We start from the raw sequence: 17737 nt of genomic DNA, 5'->3' as shown, positions 1-17737 counted from the left end.
TACTAGAAGACTTGATATTTATTCTCGCACTTCTTTATGGGGCATCCTTGTGCATTAGAGAATCAATGGCACCTTCCCATCCAAAGGAGGACGGGTGAACACGAGAACCACCTGCAGACACACCTGGATGAGAAGCCTTGTATCTTCTGGGACCCCAAAGCCCCCTAGACTCCTGTCATGCTGGGAGAGGAGGGAGGACCCCCCTTGCGAAGCTGATGCTGCCCAAGGGTCTCAGGAGCCGAGCATCCCTGCCATCTCCAGGAAGCCCAGGAAGGCAGAAAAGAGCAGCAGAATCGAGGCTGAGCGGGGGACTGAGGGCTCCCCTGCTAACGCGTAATACCTCGCCACTGCATCGTTGGGGTTGCCGTTGACGGGATCAAACCACATCTGGATGCAGCGCTCACTTCCCCGGGAGAAGGTGGTGTATTTATAGGAGTTGCTCCAGATCTTCTCACACAGATCTTTTGGAGTAGGGAACACGCGCTTCAGCTTCTGGCACATTGACCCCACCGGACACCGATTGCTTCCTGGGATGAAAGGAAGGAAGAATGGTGGGGAGGAACGTGTTTCCTTAGGGAAGATGCCAAGTGGGTTCCTAGCTGCCAGGCAGGAAATGAGCCCCTCCAGCTGGCTTTGCAGAGAGCAGGCACACCAGCCTACAGCTGGGCAAAAGGCACCCTCCACACATTGCATGTGGAAGCGAGCCCTTTCCACGAGGTCTCTGTCCCTGGACACACACGCATGCACGCACGCCCTCTGGCCCTTCGAAATTTAGTGGCACGGTTGTGCCGCTGTGCAAAGGTCTCTGGCCTTATTCCAGAGCAGCCTTTCCTAAGTCAGCGCCAGAAAAGTGGCTCACCCCAGTTAGGGGGCTGCTTGTCCCTTTTCTCCCCTGCGCAGCAACCCGGGGTGGGGGACGGGGGAGAGGAGCAACATAGGCTCTGGAGCCGCCTGACCTGTGGACCAATCCCAGCCTTTGTGCCAGTTCTCTTTGCAGGTCATCTCATCCTGGCAGTCCTCCCACCAGGCCTCACAGTCTTCCTTGCAGAGCGGCACATCCAGGATCCTCTCCTGCCGCCAGCTCTGATCCACCTGTGTGCGGAAGGAAACGATGGGGGATGCTGCTTCCGAACAGGAGAGCCTCCAGCTCCTCTTTTTATCGCTCAGTCTGATGGCTCCCCAAAGCCTGGCCCGTCCTGGGTCTCCCAGGGCTGTTGGACCTTCTCCCAACCGGACGACTCAGACTGCAGCCCGCCTCGCCCCAGAGAAACTCAGAGGACCTCTAACCCTTTCCCTGGGAGCTAAGGAACCCACGACCCACACCTCCACCGATTCCACCTGACAGTTGTCTGGCTGGGGGCACTGAGACCAAGCCCAGCCTGGCTGCCCACCTTGCTAATCCAGGGCCCCAAGTTGGGCGAGCACTCATAGAGGCAGGTGTCCTGGATGAAGTGCTTCTTACATTTATCCGACATGACCCCACAGTGGTTCCAGTCGAAGTTGTACAGATAAGAGGTATCTTGGTGGGCCTCTACACTTGTGTTGAGTGTGCAGCAGGCGTTGTCTTTCCAGGGGTAGCACTGGGAGAAGAGAGGCAGAGAGAGAGGCTGGTTTGGGCTAAAAGGGGCTGATATCCTCTTTCGGGTGGGGCATCTTCTCCTAGAAGTGCTCCTACTCCCCACCACAAACTGGCAGCGTTCAGAGCCCAGCCAGGTTTCCCTCTGACCATTGAGGTGACTTGGCGGGAGGGGACTGGTGGACATCCGCAAAGGGTGCTCTACTGCTCTACCAAATAAGGACTGCAGGTCTTATTATGGCACTGGCCCTCAAAGAACATCCCTTTGGGTGTTGCGGGAACTCACAAAACATTTTTCATCTGATAGCAAGATATCCTTAAATAGTTCTCCCCAAAGGAAAATTTCTTCCTTGTCCCTGGTCAATCAAGTCCCATTTTTTCCAAACACCTTTCCTATCATCTCACACGCTTCAGCCTCTTGGCTTCTGAGTCAGCAGCTGGCAGGCCTCAGTCCAAAACCAGCCCCACTGGGGACAGCTTCCGCCTCTCACTGCCAACGCAGAAGCACACAGAATTATAGTGTTCGAAGGGACCTGAGAGCATCTAGGCTGCCCCCCTGCCCAGAGCAGGATCTGCCAAAGCATCTGGGTCAGAAGGCTCCCCAGCCTCTGCCCCTTCCCGAGGCAGCCTGTTCCCTTGGTTGACAGCCGCTGTCCCTGGGAGCCGTCAGTCACCGGAGCACCAAGAGGACAAGACCAGACTCAGCCTTCATCCTGCCCAAAGTACAGAAGGTGGTCTGGTGGGGCTCTTCTAGGCAGCTGGCTCTCTGGGGCAGCCCTAGGCTTCTTAACTTGACCCCCAATAGCCCATTCCAACAGATGGGATGGGATGCCAGGCCAAACGCAACCCGGAGCCTTCAAGCACCTTTCCAGCCTTAAAGAGACTCGGAAACCGGGCTGTGGTTAGGTCGCCCTGCAACTTCAATAAATAAATAACACCGATGGTTTTTTTTTTAAGATCTCTTGGCCATATTTATATTTTTTGTATTTGATTGTTTTTATTATTGTTAGCCACCCAGAGCCACTGGTCTGAGATGGGCAGCTACATAAATTGAATGAACGAATGAATGAATGAACTTCTACCCCGAGCAGCCCAGCTGCCCTACCTGTTTGTGCAGCTGATCCTCTGGACCTGGCTTGGTTTTCTGGTGCTTGGCATCCATACACACATTCAGCAGAGATTCCTGGGCATCTGCCATCGCCAGGATCAGCAGCAGCAGCCCCCCCATGGCAAACATTCCCCTGCAGGCAGAGAGCGAGAGAGAGAGACAGAAGGAGAACCTCCTGTGGATGGAAAGATTTCCTTTTCTTCCACTCCGGAGCTGCTGTCAGAAACCAGCATCCTTGGCGGTCCTCTGGCCACACTGGAGACTGCAGCGGCCGCTCAGCTCAGCTCAGCTCCTTCTATTCCACGCCCTGCCCTCCCTCCACCCCCCCCCCCACATCCACAGAGCAGGCAGCAGAAAGCAAAACTGCCCCTTTAAAGCCCAGCTGAAGTCAGGGGGGGGCACACAAGCTGCAGCTCAGTGGGTTTCCCCACTTCCATTGCTTTGGTTGACCTTGGTAAAATCAATCATTTAAGGTTCTTTGAAGCCCCAAATTATAGGCAGAGGGACTTTGCAATATCTCCATAGGGCCAGCCTTCCCCAGTTTGGGTGTGGTTGGGTTTGGGTTTTATTTCCCCCAATTTATTGACTATACCAGTGTTTCTCAACCTTGGCAGCTTGAAGATGTGTGGACTTCAACTCCCAGAATTCCCCAGCCAGCCATGCTGGCTGGGGAATTCTGGGAGCTGAAGTCCACACATCTTCAAGTTGCCAAGGTTGAGAAACACTGCATCACACCCATCCTATCCTTCATTTATCATCTCAACCATATCCAGTTTTTTTTTTTAAAGTCTGTGTTAGTCCACCAACAAGGCACTGGAAATTTAAAAAAAACAATGAAACCACCTGAAACTATTTTCCGGAGCAACCCCCGGACCAAGTAAAAAAAAAATAATGCTTTGTTTCAGCATATGTTTGAGCATAGCGTAACCCAAAGGAAACATTAAATGTGAAACTCTACCAAAGAGGTATTTGCATACACAGAGTTTAAGAACCTAAATGGAAATTTAAAAACAGAAACTAAATATTAGTAAAAGAACTAAAGGAATCTCCAGTCATTTTGGGCGTGCTATTAACTGTTGTAAAATCCCATTTATTCTTTACAGTATAAAATGAAACCCAGGACTGGGGTTCATGTTGCAATAAGCCATGATGTATTTGACCTGGTTTACTGAATTAACCATCATTGGCTGATTTGAGAGAGAAAAGCTAAGGCGGAGACACCAGCACTCAGCTGCTGGGGGAGCCCCCTTTCCATAAAGCTTTGCCCTGCAGGGGAAGGCTGTTTGGAGCCCCCCCCATCATTTGGAGGGCAACAGGTTGGAGAACCTGCTGTGGATCAGCCGTGTGGGTCACAATGCAGCAAAAGTGGGTTTTATGCTTAAGAAGTCCCATGCAAGGATGATGAACCAAGCTAATGGGGATTGGAAATTTAGGAAAAGCTACGCATCCCCTCCAAAACCTCAGTGTCTCGGGGTGATGGGAGGTGGGTTGAAAAGAGATATAATCTAGAAGAGTGTTTTTCAAGCTTGGCAACTTTAAGTTAACGTTAAGCTAAGTTAAAGTTAAGTTTAAGTAACTTTAGGTGTGGACTTCATCTCCCAGAATTCCCCAGCCAGCCTGCAAAGCCAAGACCCCCGCCTGCCACAACCCTCTCACAAAACCCCAGTCCCACAGCAGTTCCAGACAAAGCCAGCCCTCCCATGACTGGAGTCACTTGACAGGGAAAAACGCTGCCCCCCAGCCCCTACCTGTCCATGGAGGCTGCTGGCCAGCAGTGCCTTCCCTCCTGCCTGCTTTAGTAGCTCAGCCTCGGCGGTTGCAGGTGGGGCCACTTTCCCCCAGAAGGGTCAGCACAGGCCAAGGGTTGGCTCCAGAGCCGGAGGAGAGCAGAGGCTCCAGGCTTCTTGGCAGAGGAAGAGAAAAGCTGCCGCCACCGCTAAACAGAAGGACCGGTCCAAAGATCAGGAGATAAACCTTTGGGCAATGATTGGACAAAGACCCAGCCTCCCATGCTGAACTTTTTCCTTTGTCCTTCTAGATGGCTGCCATAAAGAGGGCAGGGTGCCCTCTCCTAGATGCTCCGGAGTCATCTCCTCAGCAGCCCATAGAAGTGTTTCTCAACCTTGGCAGCTTTACGACCTGTGGACTTCAACTCCCAGAATTCCCCAGCCAGCAACACTGGCTGGGGAATTCTGGGAGGTGAAGTCCACAGGTCGTAAGGTTACCAGGTTGAGAAACACAGCCGTAAAGACTCAACAGGGCAGCTTTTCCCCACAACCCTCTGAGATAGTCAATCACTATGATGGGAGTTGTAGTCTAACACACCTGAGGGTCATCAAATTGGGGAAAGCAAAGGAAGAGGATCCTGAATATCCTTCATGAGCCCAAACTGCATGACATTTTACGTGGAGGAGTCCTGTTTGCTGGGATCATATAAAGTGCTTAATCAGGACAGTTAAAGACCCAGCAGGTACATTCACACAAAGCGCTTGGCCTCCTTCTTTTTAACTTTGTTACTTATCATGTTGTGCAAACAAGCAAGCTATTGGCAAACCCAAAAAACAGCAAATAACTGCTAATTAACTAATGCAGTAGCTAATTCAGCCTGTAGGACAAAATTCAGTTTGTTTGGTGTGTAGGCCAAGTGTGTTGCGTTAACTCAGTCAGAGCAGTTTGAAATCCATTGTTTATGGTTAAGTGTGTTTTCATTATCTAGCCAGCCATGGTTTGTTCATTAAACTAGGATTAAACCACGGTGCATTACATTTCAGCCTTACTGTGAAAAGCTTCTTGCTGAGAAATATTCAGGGCCAGAGAAATAAGAATGCCCACGCTTTTTAATGTGTGTGTTATGTGAAAGTGTTGAAGGGCATTATTTTAATACACAATTTTATACTATATATATATATATATATATATTTCACATGATGTATAAACATACATTTAACAGTGCACTCTATCTTATTTATAAAGGGTTAACTTGCTCTTGCCTTTTAAAGAGAACAGTGTTTTCTCCCCCCACCTTATCTCTTTGTTGAATGCCTGATTGTCTTCGAATGAATAACAATGAGCTTGGTAAAAGTTGCAAAGAGAGAGGCCCTGAATTCTACAAGAGATAAGGGCGTGCTAACATGTTTTATTCCCTTGGTAACCAGAAGAAAAAAAAGTTAAACTTAGATTCACTTCTTTAGGACCCACCTTTACTCCTCCCTAGACCATCCCTGTATTTCCTTGTATGGGTATGATCTGATTACATTTGTGGATGACTATAAAATCTTTGTTGCTTGCTTTGCAAGGTGTGGTTCTAGGCAACACGCTTGCCACGGTGTTGACTGAGCCATCCAGAATGTTTCTTGGCCAATAAAACTTCTGTTAGCTAATGAAGCCTCGTCTCAAGTTTATTTGGCTCTAAAAACTTGGGTAATAGCAAAAGTGCCTTACAGTGTTATGTGAAAGCTTCGGCGGATTGAAGCTATGATGGATGGTGGAAGTCAATAGCCATGGGCCCATCTGATGATGGCGTCTCAAAGAGTGTAACTTGGAATGTAAGAGGAGTAAGTGGTAAAGGGCAGGAACGGGAAGGAAGTTGCACAGTGTATCTGCGAAACCAAGGGAAAGAGGAAGGATAAAATAGATCTGAATGAAAGGGTCTGATTTTGTGGCATGAAGTGGGTGAATACATGCAGGGAAGTAAAGGTGTAGCTTTACTTGCAGACAAAAGAGCTAAATTCTACGTCAGAGATAATGAATTGAGGATATCTAGGTTTTTCTAAGTGTGAATAAAAAATAGGAATCCACAGGTGGTATTAGTTGCAGGTTAGGCTCTGGTAAATAGTGACAAGAGAAGAACCAGAAGTGAATTTTGAGAAAAAGTGTGTGTTTCTCAAAGAATGCTATTCAGGAAAGAGAGAGAGACAGGGAAAGAGAGCAAGTAATAGATAAGATTAAACTAAAGATGGTTTGCAAGAATACAAGATATGGAGAAGTTTAGTGCATGGTGTTGGTGTAAATTGGTTTCCTTTTCTTATCTCAAGCCTTTAATTTCTCTGGCATGCTATGTCTTATTTCTTTTCTGTGCTATGCACAATGTTGCTTCTCCTAAAAGGGAATGGTGTGATGGACGTGTATATAAATATGTATGCTAAAGAAACACGTTAGGGAAGCACTTATCTACATGTAGCTCATGATTACTGCGAGTTTGAACAGTGCGATATTTGATTTAGTGTGATATATAAATTGATACCAGGTCGTGTTTTAACGCGAGCCAAAATTCAGTGAGGGTGAGGCTAGCACACCCGCAGTCGAGGCCAGTGCATGCAGTTGCCGGTTTTAGATGCTAATCATCATTTGGGCAAACTGGAGAAAAGGAAATTTCTGTTCGAGGAATGCTCAAAGAAGAGGAGGCTAGTTTTGAAGAACTACGGAATACAGGAGATAGCAAGTGCACTTTGGTTATTGGTTTATCCTCTTTTACTGTTATACAGTATTCCGTTAATAAACATAGGAAAATTTAAGCTTAAACAATTTAATTGCCTATTTCCATCAAGCTGGAACCAATTACTCTATTTTCCATAGAAATATAATTTTAAATAGTGCAAATTCAAATAATGCACCCATTTTGTGGGACTCATTAACTGCACTAATTGAGACCTACCGGTACTTAAATAGTTTGCAAATCAGATGAAAGTTCCTGAAGTGGGTTTGAAAGATTTCACAGTTGGTAGTTCATAAGTGTTTGAAAATTAACAGTAGCCTGAGAACTAAAGGAGACCAAATTATAGCAAATATTAATAACAGAAGAAAAAACTTTGGTCCCTGTAAAATATTAAAGGGGATATTGTTAAGTGCCACTTTTCACCCAGAAGAGACACTTAGGTTGAATCAATTATGCAAAGATGGCTGTTGTGTTCACCCTACACCAGTGCTGGCTGGGGAATTCTGGGAGTTGAAGTCCACTCATCTTAAAGTGGCCAAGTTTGGACAACACTGTCCTATATGGTTAACCAGGTCACTTAAAGATCTACAAGCATGTTATACTTGATTAGTGTTACTCTTGGTTACATTTTTTTGTGTCATAGTTCATGTGTGAACCCAACCTCTTTGACGGGTTCATGCTTCAATATATTGTGTGATTGCAGAAAATATATTAATTCAGTAAATAGGTTAAGGATGTTGTGTGATGTTTGCCCAAGGCCTTACAATCTAAATATTTCTTACAAAAAAGGGAAAATGTTTGGAAAGGGAAAGGAAAGAACACTTGGGTGGATCCTGAGGAACCCACCGGGCACTGCTGGAGGATCTGCGTGGAGATTCGGGAGAAGGAAGAACCTGCCGGGCCATGTTGAGGAAGCAGAGCGGTGTGTGGGAACGGCCTTGGAGAGAGGAGGAAGATAGGCAGATGAGAGCACCCAAGAACTGGAAGGGCCCTGCAGATCCATCCTCCAAACCCTGTGGGATTTGGACAGGAATCCAAGTCAAAGTATCCCCACTGGTGGCTGTCAGCCCCCGCTTGAAAATATCTAGAGAAGGGGACCCCAGCACCTCTCTAGGGCAGTGGACCCACACTTTCTGCTTACCCCATCCCCAGAAGAGATGAAGGCGCTCTCCAACCAGTCCTCTGCCCGTGTTTGGAAAATCTGCCATTTCCCATCCCAAGGGGTCTTAAGCTTTTCCAAGCAGAGGGGTTCTGGCACTTCGATCTAGTCACTGCCCCAGCTTCAAATGCCCGAAGTGCCTGGCATGTCCCCTTCTCTTCAGCAGCTGATCGCTGCCCTGGACAGCCACGCCATCCTGAGTTGTCACTCGGTGATGTTCTCTGCTTGCATACGTGGGAATGACCTCGGAGACAGGAGGAAGAGCCGCAGACTAGGCAGATAAGAGGCCGCTGAGTCCACAGAAGGAACGGGGATGAGGCAAAGGTCGCAGAAGGGACCCTCCCCAGTGTCTTGGCCTGCAAAGGCGCTGGGGGGCAGAGATGTTCTTTCGGACATGCAGGATTCCGTTAACGGAGCCTCACGATCACGCTAGAGCTAGTCTTCTGGGAGTGCTTCCTGTCTGGACTACCGCGCAGGGCTGGCAGGAAAGGAAAGGAAAGGAAAGGTGGCTGGAGCAGGAGCCTGACGGGTCTGGCAGTGCCCCCCCCCTCGGTGCCCGGAGCAGGGCCTTGTGCTGCTGACTGAACCCAGCGCTGGGGGGGGGCGGCGGCTCGCTGCCCCACCCCGCTCCGAAGGGCCCGCCGGGCCTTTCCTGGGGGAGCGTCGCCGTGGCGCCCGAAGGCCCTTCGGGCGGCGGGGGGACTCCAGTGCCCATCATCCCCGTGCGCCAGATTGCCCAGAAGACTTTTCGGTCACATTTTTCAAATATGGCGGGCATCCTCGCCGCGCGGGGAGAAGCACGTGCTCCCGCGCAAGTGCGCTACGCGCTGCCCCCAGTGGGGCGCGGCCAAGAGACGTTTTCCCTTTGCTCGCATGCGCAGGGAGCCTTTGGAAGCCTAGAGAGAAAGGGCAAGAGGGATGCGCTTGAAAAGCACACATGATGGGAGGCCGGTGGCGTTGCTCTAGGAGATGTCGTCTTTGTGGTAGCTCTTCGCGTTGGAAACCAGGAACCGGAAGTGCGTCTCCAAGCGGCCTCCTAGAGCGACCCCGAAGGAAAGAAACCCGCTTCCGGGTCGCGGCGTGCGCACTTCCGTCCGCAGCTCTCCCGCCTCCGCCGGAGGCAGGTGAGGCTCCCGCGGCGGCGGGAACGCTCAGTGCGGGAGGCGACGGGGGAAGAGCTGGACTGAGGACGGGAGGCCCGCGCCCGAGTCCCGGAAGCGCCCGGGGTGACTTCTCTTTGGGCCGGCCTACCTCGCAGGGTTGTTGTTGCTGGGCAAGTGAAGGGCGAGCCTTGGGAAAGGCGGGGGCCGCCCGGATTTGCCCGTCTTTCGGCGTCGTTATCCCGGAGCTGGTCGGGCGCGCTTTAACTCCCGCGGCAGGGCCCTCGCGGACGCCCCGGCCGCGCCGGGGTTTTGGAAGCGGGGCGGAGGAGCCCCCGCGGGGGACGGAGCGGAGGGGAGGGGAGGGGGAGGGGCGCCTCTCACCGGCCCCTCCGCCCCGCAGGCCGCCATGTCCACCCTCTTCCCTTCCCTGCTCCCGCGCGTGACGGAGGCGCTCTGGTTCAACCTGGACCGGCCGTGCGTGGACGAGAACGAGCTGCAGCAGCAGGAGCAGCAGCACCAGGCCTGGGTGAGCGCCCGCCCGGCCCGGCCCGGCCCTCGGGAGGCCTCGCGGCCTGGCCCGGGCGCCCGGTCACGGCCCTTCTCCTCTCTCGTAGCTGCAGAGCATAGCCGAGAAGGACAACAATTTGGTCCCGATTGGGAAACCTGCGTCAGAGGTAAGAGCAGCAGCTGAGGATCTGCAGAGAAGGAGGAGCTTTTAAGATCCCCCGTTGCCGAAATTGTGTCTGTGAAGCGCCAGCGGTCCGGCAGCATCTTTTCCCACTGGCAAATGTTATTGGCAGGCACCAAAGCTTATGCTTCTTAATAGCATTACTCGGAAAAGATGCTACTGGATTCCCCCCGATTCTCTGTTACCTAAAGAAGCCGTGCGGAGAAAGTCCGTGCTCAGTGAGTCCCCACAGTGCTGGGTGGATGCGTCCTGGCAGAGGCTGCATAAACATTAATTGAGGATGTTTTGATTGGGCCCCTTGCACTGAGCTGGGCTTAGGCTCTGGCCTGTAAGGTCTCTGACTGTACTACGAAAGGACAAGATGATGCCAGCTCTGACCAGATTTTGACCCCTGCTGTTAAGTCTTTGAGTCCTTTTCCCTTATGGGTTTAGGGGGTGGAAATTAAGATAAATTGTGCATTCTGAGAAGGTTGGGAAACTTTTTTTTTTGACAAAAAGAGAAAAGGAACTGAGAGAGAGTTGAATGCAAGCCTTTAGGCTAGAAGTGCACTTCCATTGTTCTTTAAAAAGTAATAATCTTTCTTAGCTATCACAGTAGTTCAGGTGTAAATGTACTAATTTACCAGTGAATTCATCTGGGACTGCCCGCAAGGCTTACACCCTGGGGTTGTGGGGCAGGGGTGGGGGGGGTGAGTTTCAAGGGAAGAGGAAGAGGAACCCCTTGGAAAGGGAAGGAGACAGCAGGGAGATCCTTGGACAGGACTTTTGTTTTCTGGAATTTCAAGGTTGCCCTGGCAAAGAGCTAATGGCTGCCTCTCTGCTTTGCCTTAGCAGACTTACGATGAGGAGGAAGAAGAGGACGATGAGGACGATGAAGACAGCGAGGAGGACTCTGAAGATGATGAGGACATGCAGGACATGGACGAGATGAATGATTACAACGAATCTCCCGATGATGGCGAGATTAACGAGGTTGGGATGCTGTGCTTTTTTCCCTCCTTATGGTCCGGACAAAAATCCACGGGTTTCTCTAAGACAAGGAAGCTCTACTGGCCCTTCTTTCCCCAGTTGCTGGTTGGCAGATGTCTGGTTGAAAATTGGGGCCCATTTCAGTTGCAGGTTCTCGTGGTGCTTGGTTTTGCCAGGCTGGGACTGTTCCCTTAAAAGGGACGTGGGCTGGGACGCACTCAGCCAGAGGAGCCCTGAATTGCTGCCTGAGCATGTTTGTCAGAGTGGATCCTGCTGGATTGCCCTGTTAGGGGCCTTTTTGCTCTCTTCGCCTCTTAAGCTGACCTCTGTAATGGTGGATAGGACTCCTGACTTGTAGGGTCTCTTCAAAGAATGGGGCTTCCTTGCTGCTGCTGCATTTTCTTCCTCCTCATCTTTTGATGTATATGGCCGCTCATCCTACCAAGTAACTGTGGGCGACTAACTCAATTAAAACATCAGTGTAAGAGCAAATAACAAAAATAATTTGAAAAGTACCCAACAAAAAACAAACAAAAATGGTTTTTAACCAGGGGTAAATTAGAAGGAAACTCATAGGTTCAGCTCCAAGTCTGGGAAATTGGCCAGGTCTTAAGAGCTTCCCCAAAAGCCAGTTCGGGCAGGGGCCAGTGAATCTCAGGGGGTAGGCACCGCAACAAAGAAGGCCCCCGCTTCCTGGGTCCTGCCAGATGATACACCCCTAATCAAGGGGACCCAGAGCACGGCCCTCCTGCCAGATTATGGGCAGCCCCACCTGTAAGCAGACTTGCACGGGTTGCATTTCTGAAGTTGTTAATGCAATGAGTGCTAGGAAGTTAGAAGTAGGGAGGGGGGCTGTGCAGTTTCCCTTCTCCTAGGGGGCAGGGCTGGTGGCATACAGAGTGCCTTCCAGCAGCAGTTCCCTCCTCATAAGCATCTGTCCACTCTCTCCCTCTCCCCCAGGTGGACATGGAAGGGGCTGAGCAAGACCAAGATCAGTGGATGATCTAGATGTCGGAGAAGCAGCCGCAGCAGCAAATTGCTGTCTGTGTGCGGAGAAGAGGTTCCCGAGCCTGTCTGTTCACAGTGCAGACGGACATGGGTGTTCTCTGCCTGCTGCAGCTCCATGCCAGAAGGAGGGACTGAATACTGCCACTGTCCACACCAACTGCCCCAGCGAGCTGGCCTCCTGTGTTGCTCTGCTGGTCCATTTTGAGTGAGCTCAGCAATCGGCCAGAGAGAACGACTTGGGTATTATGTCTGTCTCTTGCCAGTCCTGGGCCCGTGCTCTTTCTCTCTGTTTGTGGGCTTCCTACTCTCAGTCGGAGCTGTTTTGTAAATAAAACTGTTTTTACTTGACCTGTGTTGTTCTTATTCTCCCTCCAGTCCGTTTCAGGTTCCCTCCCTTATGGTAGCATTGGGAATGACTCTCGGGCTGACAGCCTAACCCCATGTAGACTGGGGAGTGAAGTCCTTCAAGGGGATGCTGAGTTGCAGGCAAAGACGGCGAGGTAAGGCAGAAGCAGAAGGGCCATCAGGAATGCCACTGGGGAGGATATCGGGGTCTGGAGAGAGGGAACATGAAAACGCAGTGCAGCGGGGATTGGAAGACACGTGAACAAAATGCCTGTGAATTTGGTTGTGTTTTTGTGTTTATCCACCCCCCAGGAATTTTTAATAATTCTGGATTATGAAAATGAGGGACAAGGTTAGGCAGTGGGTGTATCGGCAAAGTCGCCTCCTGATCCAGAGCTCAGTTTGCAATTTGGGGAAATCATTTCAAGCTAACTACTTCCACATTTCCCTTTTATTCAGAGGATTTATTTCCGCTAGTGAAAGGGCGGGAGTGAGGCTTGGGGGTAGGACTACTGCAGGGAAATATAATGCTTAGGAGAATTGGTGTTCTCTCACCTCTGCAAATGTTTAATTGAAATGCTTTTTAGAATGTTTCTGTGTGTGATTTAACAATACAAGTCAAAGTGTAACATGATAAAGCTATAAGCAAAAATCACAATATAAAACAAGGCCAAACCAGCATTAAAAAAGACAAATTCCATAATGTCCAAGAGTTGACACCATGGCCTGTGAAGGGAAGGTGTTCTCATAAGCGGCAGTTCTTGTGCTTTCAGACTTCCAGCAAATGTGGCTTTTGAAGACAGCTCTGGGTATCATGCTGTGTGCCAGAGGTAACATCACAGCATCTTCCAGCATAGACTGGGGACTTTGCTTTCCCGGAAAGATTTTATGCGTGAGCAGGACAGAGCATGGGAGTTTTGCCAGTTCTCCACTACCCACTCAAGCAGCCTGTCTTGAGGAGTGGGACAGGGGAGCTCCAACTTGGAGATTTTTCTGCTGTGGAAGCACCATCAACAGATGCAACGTGGAACTTCTTTACGGCAGACACGCACATTGACTTCGTGACTTCAGCTTAAGTTGCAGATCACTGCGATGTAAGAAGAGTCCTGAAATTAAAGATTCCTTTCCATCTCTCATAACTGGAAACTCAACGTATTTTCTGAAGCTTCTTGTGATCCCAACGTTGACGAAGGATTAAGGAAAGACCATATGGTCAGGGTGTTTAAAAATAGGATTATTTAGCCTTCAGGATTGGTTGTGTTCTTGCACCTTTATCTGACCATTTGGCCCTGACTATTGTGGCCAGGGAACCTGCCACCAAGATTTTGGACTATATGTGCATGTGATATTTTCCAGAGGCTTCAAGAGAGCCCTCAGCTGCCCCCAGTGCCTTGCACAGTTTTCCAATCTGCCAGACAATTATTCTGCCCTGTTTTCCTAGAGCAGATTGATTTCTTCCCTTCCCTCTAGCACGGAGGCAGCCCTGCCTCTCACTCCAGACCCAGGTAGGTCAGCTGGGCCATGCCATCAGGAATGCCCCGGAAGTACTGCAGGCTGGTCCTGTGCACCCTCCATTTGTACTTCCCGCAGGCCTTGACGTACTGGAGGAAATGGGGGGCCCCAGGGAAGATGACATTGTCTGCCAGGACTGTGGCCCCCGGCTGGAGGAGGCCGTGAGCTTCCAGCAGCTGCAGATCCCGTAGGTAGCAGCACTTCCAGTGATTCATGACAACCAGGTGGACTTGGGGCAGCAGAAACGTCTCTTTGAGCAGAGGGATGACCTCCTCGGAGGGGCCCACGATCAGCTCGACCTGCATGGGGGGAAGAGTGGCGAGTTCATCAGAGCAGGTCCGGGGGAGAGATCCCCAGGGTCCACAACCCCCCGGTTGCCACATTCTTGGAAACCAGGCATCTCCAGGTGTTGTGATAAAAGGGTGGGGCCAGGAGTAGGAGACCAGGTTCGGGTGCCTCAGCCATGGGAACCCATTGGGTGACTTTGGACAAGTCTCAGTCTACTTCCCAGGGTGGCTGTGGGAGAAGGATGTGTTATCTCAGTGTTTCTCATCCTTGGCAACTTTAAGAGGGGTGGGCTTCAACTCCCAGAATTCCCCAGCCAGCCTTGCTGGCTGGGGAATTCTGGGAGTTGATGTCCACCCCTCTTAAAGTTGCTGAGGATGAGAACTGTGTCAGCTATTCACCTTTCCTGGATGGGTTGTCTTTTGGCAAAGACAGCGCGTTCACCCCACCCTCTTCCCCACCTCTGGTTCCTGGGAGGGTTTTATCTTGACGGTCCCTGCCTGACCCTGCTCGATTATGGCTCCCCCCCAGCAGCGAACGCCACCTTGCGCACTCTGCCCGGGGAGAGCTGCAGCAGAACCCGGAGTCGCTCACCATGTCGTCATCAAAGCCAGCCAGCCGAATCACCTTCTCGGCCACGGACGCCTTGCCCATGTCCATTTCCACAGTGTACAACCGGGCGCCCAGGGGTAGCGATTGCGCAATGACGATGGAGGTGTAGCCGCAGTAGGTCCCCAGCTCCAAAACAGTGAGGGGGGCTTTGTCATAGATCAGTCGCTCCAGGATCTTTGCTACAAGCATCACAAATATCAAAGGGGAAGGGCGGGGTGGTGAATGAAAGCCAGAGGGAGATTGGGTTCATACCTTACGCTAATCCATGGTCTGCTCAACCATGCCGTGGGGAACCATATACTAGCCAACCACATTTCAGGCTCGTGGGCAGGGTGAAATCTATCCACGGGGGCAATTTATTGCTCAGTGTATCACCTCAACTCAGAAAATTGGTTAACGTGGTTCAGGTTCACGTGGCTAAATATGAAGTCATTTCACAGTCATAAGAGACTACGTTCTCACGTCACACTAGGCTTTTATGGATCAAACACTTGCTGCAGAACATTCCAGGCCATAAGCCATGATTTACAGCTCACACTGGGCTGAATTTACACCACGCAAAGCTATGATTTGCTTAGTCACCGTTTATTGAAAAACACACAATTGGTTGGATTCCCAGGTTAAGCCATAAATCATGGTTTACAAGACACAAGAACTGCCCAGTGCCACACACTAAAGATAAAACCAATCCACGTTTTGTCATAGCAGGTTGTGTGAACCCAGTCGTAATGGCTTAGCCCAGTGTTGTCCAAACTTGGCCATTTTAAGATGAGTGGACTTCAGCTCCCAGAATTCCTCAGCCAGCCATGGGTTGTTGGGAGTTGAAGTCCACTCATCTTAAAGTGGCCAAGTTTGGACAACACTGGCTTAGCCCATTGAGCTTTCTCTTAAGGATCTAATCCTTAAATCTTGATGGAAGATAGCAGATGTAAACAATAATTGTGTTTATACATCCCATTAAGAAAACCTTAGTCACCATTTAGTGCATGAACCTGTCAAAGAATCATGCTGCGCTTTACAACAAGTTGGCTTTGGTACGTTGTGTGAACACAGCCAACGTCTCCAGGGCCATATCAATGGGGTCCTCTCCAGAACTCTCTGGGGACTGAAGGAGAGGATGGAGTGGGCCTTCGCTGCGGTACTCTTTCGACCTAAATTGCTGGGTGCCTCAAATCTGGGCAGGTGGGAGGAGGGGTCTCCTGAGCGCACACCTTTCTGGGGTCCCAGGTTGCTGAGATACTCGCAGTGGTAGCTCCACTGGTCGAAGGTCTCCAGGATGTGCAGAGGGTCTCCAGGGATGGCGTGGGTCAGGACATAGTGGAAGGCCCTCTCCTCCCGGGGGATGCCGGTCAGGGAGTCCCGCAGCCTCCGAAGCAGCACCGCGCAGTAGAAGAGCAGGAAGTAGTGGCGGTAGCGAATGAGCAGGGTGACCACGAAGGGCACGAATGCCAGCGCGATGGCCGGAGAGACCATGGTGGCCCACAAGAGGGCTGGCTGGACAGGGACAGATGGACAGGAGGCAGCCAGTGGAGCCTCTCCCCTCTCCCCCCACCCCCCACTTTGCTTTAAGTTGCAGCTCAGTCCCTCGGAAGGCGCATCTTGCTGGGAACAGACAGTCCCTCTTACACCATTGTTTCTATCGAAAGTTGGTCCACGTGCGCAACTGCACCGTGCTTTCCCGAAGGTGTGAGCACAGATCTACTCTCCGCACAGGGAACATCCCGGGGGATTTGGATTTCGCTCCACGGCAATCCTGAAGGGGAGGTCAGGCTTAGAAATGCAGCTGTGGATAACCACATTGCGCCCCTTGTAGCTTGGTCAAGCTTCCCTGCTCTTACGTAACACAAAGGCTACGCATCATTGGCACCATAATGTGCGTGGCATCATTGTGGCATCTATTGGACATCCGTGGCTGAGCATCTTCTGCACATCTGGCCCATGGTGACTTAATCAACAAACCATGGTTAATCAAATTGTAGCTTGGCATGATGACCAAAGCTAGCTTGGCTTCAGGGCTCTGGGGACCTGAATTTTTGGCCATTCCATGAGGTTATTAACTTCCATGGCAGCACCCACCTTAGTGGTCCAGTATGTATCAAGGAGATGTCACGTGTGTCAAGACATTATCATGCAAATGATGTGAATTCACTTCATTCAGGCGATGATGTCATGACAGACACAACGTCATTTGTCCCCTGTAGGCATCCATGATGTCAGCAGTGACCAGATTCGGACATGCACTACGCCTGTTCAAAATAGAGACATGGGCTGGGCACAAAGTTAGCATCAAAAACAGGGTTGGCCCTTGGGCTTCCTCTGAGAACCAGGCCAAGCCGCGTGTGCGTCTTGTGGACTCATCCCATGCGTGGGTGAAGGTTCTGAACCTGGCCACCAAGCTGGTCCTTCCAGGGGGAGAGATGGCCGCCCCATGGCCTCCACTGCCTTTGTACGAATGCGATCACGAGGGGTGTATTCTGTGGGGGTGACACTGAGACGGGTCGCCCTAGACTCGGGTTGGGAACCAGGCCCCAGAGATGCAGAACCAGCAACACCAGGAGGGACTGGGACTCATACAAGGGGCAGGCAGCGAAATGAGGGAGATACCGGGGGGCGGGGGAAGGAACTTGAAGGTGGCTTTCCCTCCTGGACTCATCCTCAACCGCTTTCCCTAACCCTGGCTCCATGCGTCCCAACCCCCTCTGCTTCCTGCCATATCCCTGGGTCACGGCCTGATCTCACCCCCAGCCCAAGAGACAGGCAGCCTGACGTCCTTAACATTCAGTGGTCCAGGGGTCTCTTCCCCTTCATCCCGCCCCGTGGTGTGGAAAGCCTGCTAGATTTGTTCCTCAGGACCTCGGAGGGAAGTCGGGCAACTGCAGGTGGGGGGAGGCACAAATGGGGGCAGCAATTTCAGGCCTGTCGCTTCTTTCTCCAAGA

General features: G+C 51.0%; 3 protein-coding genes across 6 annotated transcripts; 1 reads left to right on the top strand and 2 right to left on the bottom strand.

The window, feature by feature from the left end:
* LOC103050457 (folate receptor alpha) lies at positions 1-4621 on the bottom strand. 2 transcript variants are annotated; one of them, XM_025166643.2, is made up of 5 exons: positions 4433-4621; positions 2682-2859; positions 1392-1580; positions 957-1092; positions 1-527 (listed from the first exon to the last, which is right to left on the bottom strand). In XM_025166643.2, exons 1-5 carry the CDS (start codon positions 4438-4440, stop codon positions 232-234), a joined length of 807 nt encoding a protein of 268 aa, XP_025022411.1. In that variant the 5' UTR covers positions 4441-4621; the 3' UTR covers positions 1-231. The 2 variants fall into 2 exon arrangements, with proteins under 2 accessions (XP_025022411.1, XP_007428237.2); XM_007428175.4 differs by having other exon boundaries at positions 2682-2817.
* Positions 4622-9270: 4649 nt separating this feature from the next.
* ANAPC15 (anaphase promoting complex subunit 15) lies at positions 9271-12394 on the top strand. Of its 3 annotated transcripts, none has more exons than XM_088140401.1 (5): positions 9271-9402; positions 9782-9907; positions 9996-10055; positions 10901-11041; positions 11999-12394. In XM_088140401.1, the coding sequence occupies exons 2-5, from the start codon at positions 9788-9790 to the stop codon at positions 12044-12046; spliced, it is 369 nt and encodes a 122-aa protein (XP_087996527.1). In that variant the 5' UTR covers positions 9271-9402; positions 9782-9787; the 3' UTR covers positions 12047-12394. The 3 variants fall into 3 exon arrangements, with proteins under 3 accessions (XP_087996527.1, XP_087996526.1, XP_087996528.1); XM_088140400.1 differs by having other exon boundaries at positions 9335-9551; XM_088140402.1 differs by having other exon boundaries at positions 9336-9907; positions 10904-11041.
* Positions 12395-13881: 1487 nt separating this feature from the next.
* Positions 13882-16273, bottom strand: TOMT (transmembrane O-methyltransferase). Its single transcript, XM_007428177.1, has 3 exons — positions 16012-16273; positions 14783-14979; positions 13882-14202 (listed from the first exon to the last, which is right to left on the bottom strand). The coding sequence occupies exons 1-3, from the start codon at positions 16271-16273 to the stop codon at positions 13882-13884; spliced, it is 780 nt and encodes a 259-aa protein (XP_007428239.1).
* Positions 16274-17737: the final 1464 nt, after the last annotated feature.

This window comes from Python bivittatus, unplaced genomic scaffold (assembly GCF_059951505.1).
Source record: "Python bivittatus isolate LINGU-HERP-01145 unplaced genomic scaffold, Pbiv_v1 ctg000340_np1212, whole genome shotgun sequence".
Taxonomy (NCBI): domain Eukaryota; kingdom Metazoa; phylum Chordata; class Lepidosauria; order Squamata; family Pythonidae; genus Python; species Python bivittatus.
This window is presented reverse-complemented; position numbering and strand designations above follow the sequence as displayed.

What these genes read in the sequence shown, in the direction of transcription:
- ANAPC15 (XM_088140401.1), top strand. Translation starts at nt 9,788, where the DNA reads ATGTCCACCCTCTTCCCTTCCCTGCTCCCGCGCGTGACGGAGGCGCTC. An exon ending in TTGGGAAACCTGCGTCAGAG is followed by an intron (nt 10,056 to 10,900) that starts GTAAGAGCAGCA and finishes GCTTTGCCTTAG; the next exon opens with CAGACTTACGATGAGGAGGA. An exon ending in ATGATGGCGAGATTAACGAG is followed by an intron (nt 11,042 to 11,998) that starts GTTGGGATGCTG and finishes CCTCTCCCCCAG; the next exon opens with GTGGACATGGAAGGGGCTGA.
- LOC103050457 (XM_025166643.2), bottom strand. An exon ending in AGGATCAGCTGCACAAACAG is followed by an intron (nt 1,581 to 2,681) that starts GTAGGGCAGCTG and finishes CTCTTCTCCCAG; the next exon opens with TGCTACCCCTGGAAAGACAA. An exon ending in TGGGGCCCTGGATTAGCAAG is followed by an intron (nt 1,093 to 1,391) that starts GTGGGCAGCCAG and finishes TTCCGCACACAG; the next exon opens with GTGGATCAGAGCTGGCGGCA.
- TOMT (XM_007428177.1), bottom strand. Translation starts at nt 16,273, where the DNA reads ATGGTCTCTCCGGCCATCGCGCTGGCATTCGTGCCCTTCGTGGTCACC. An exon ending in CAACCTGGGACCCCAGAAAG is followed by an intron (nt 14,980 to 16,011) that starts GTGTGCGCTCAG and finishes TGATGCTTGTAG; the next exon opens with CAAAGATCCTGGAGCGACTG. An exon ending in CTGGCTTTGATGACGACATG is followed by an intron (nt 14,203 to 14,782) that starts GTGAGCGACTCC and finishes CCCCCCATGCAG; the next exon opens with GTCGAGCTGATCGTGGGCCC.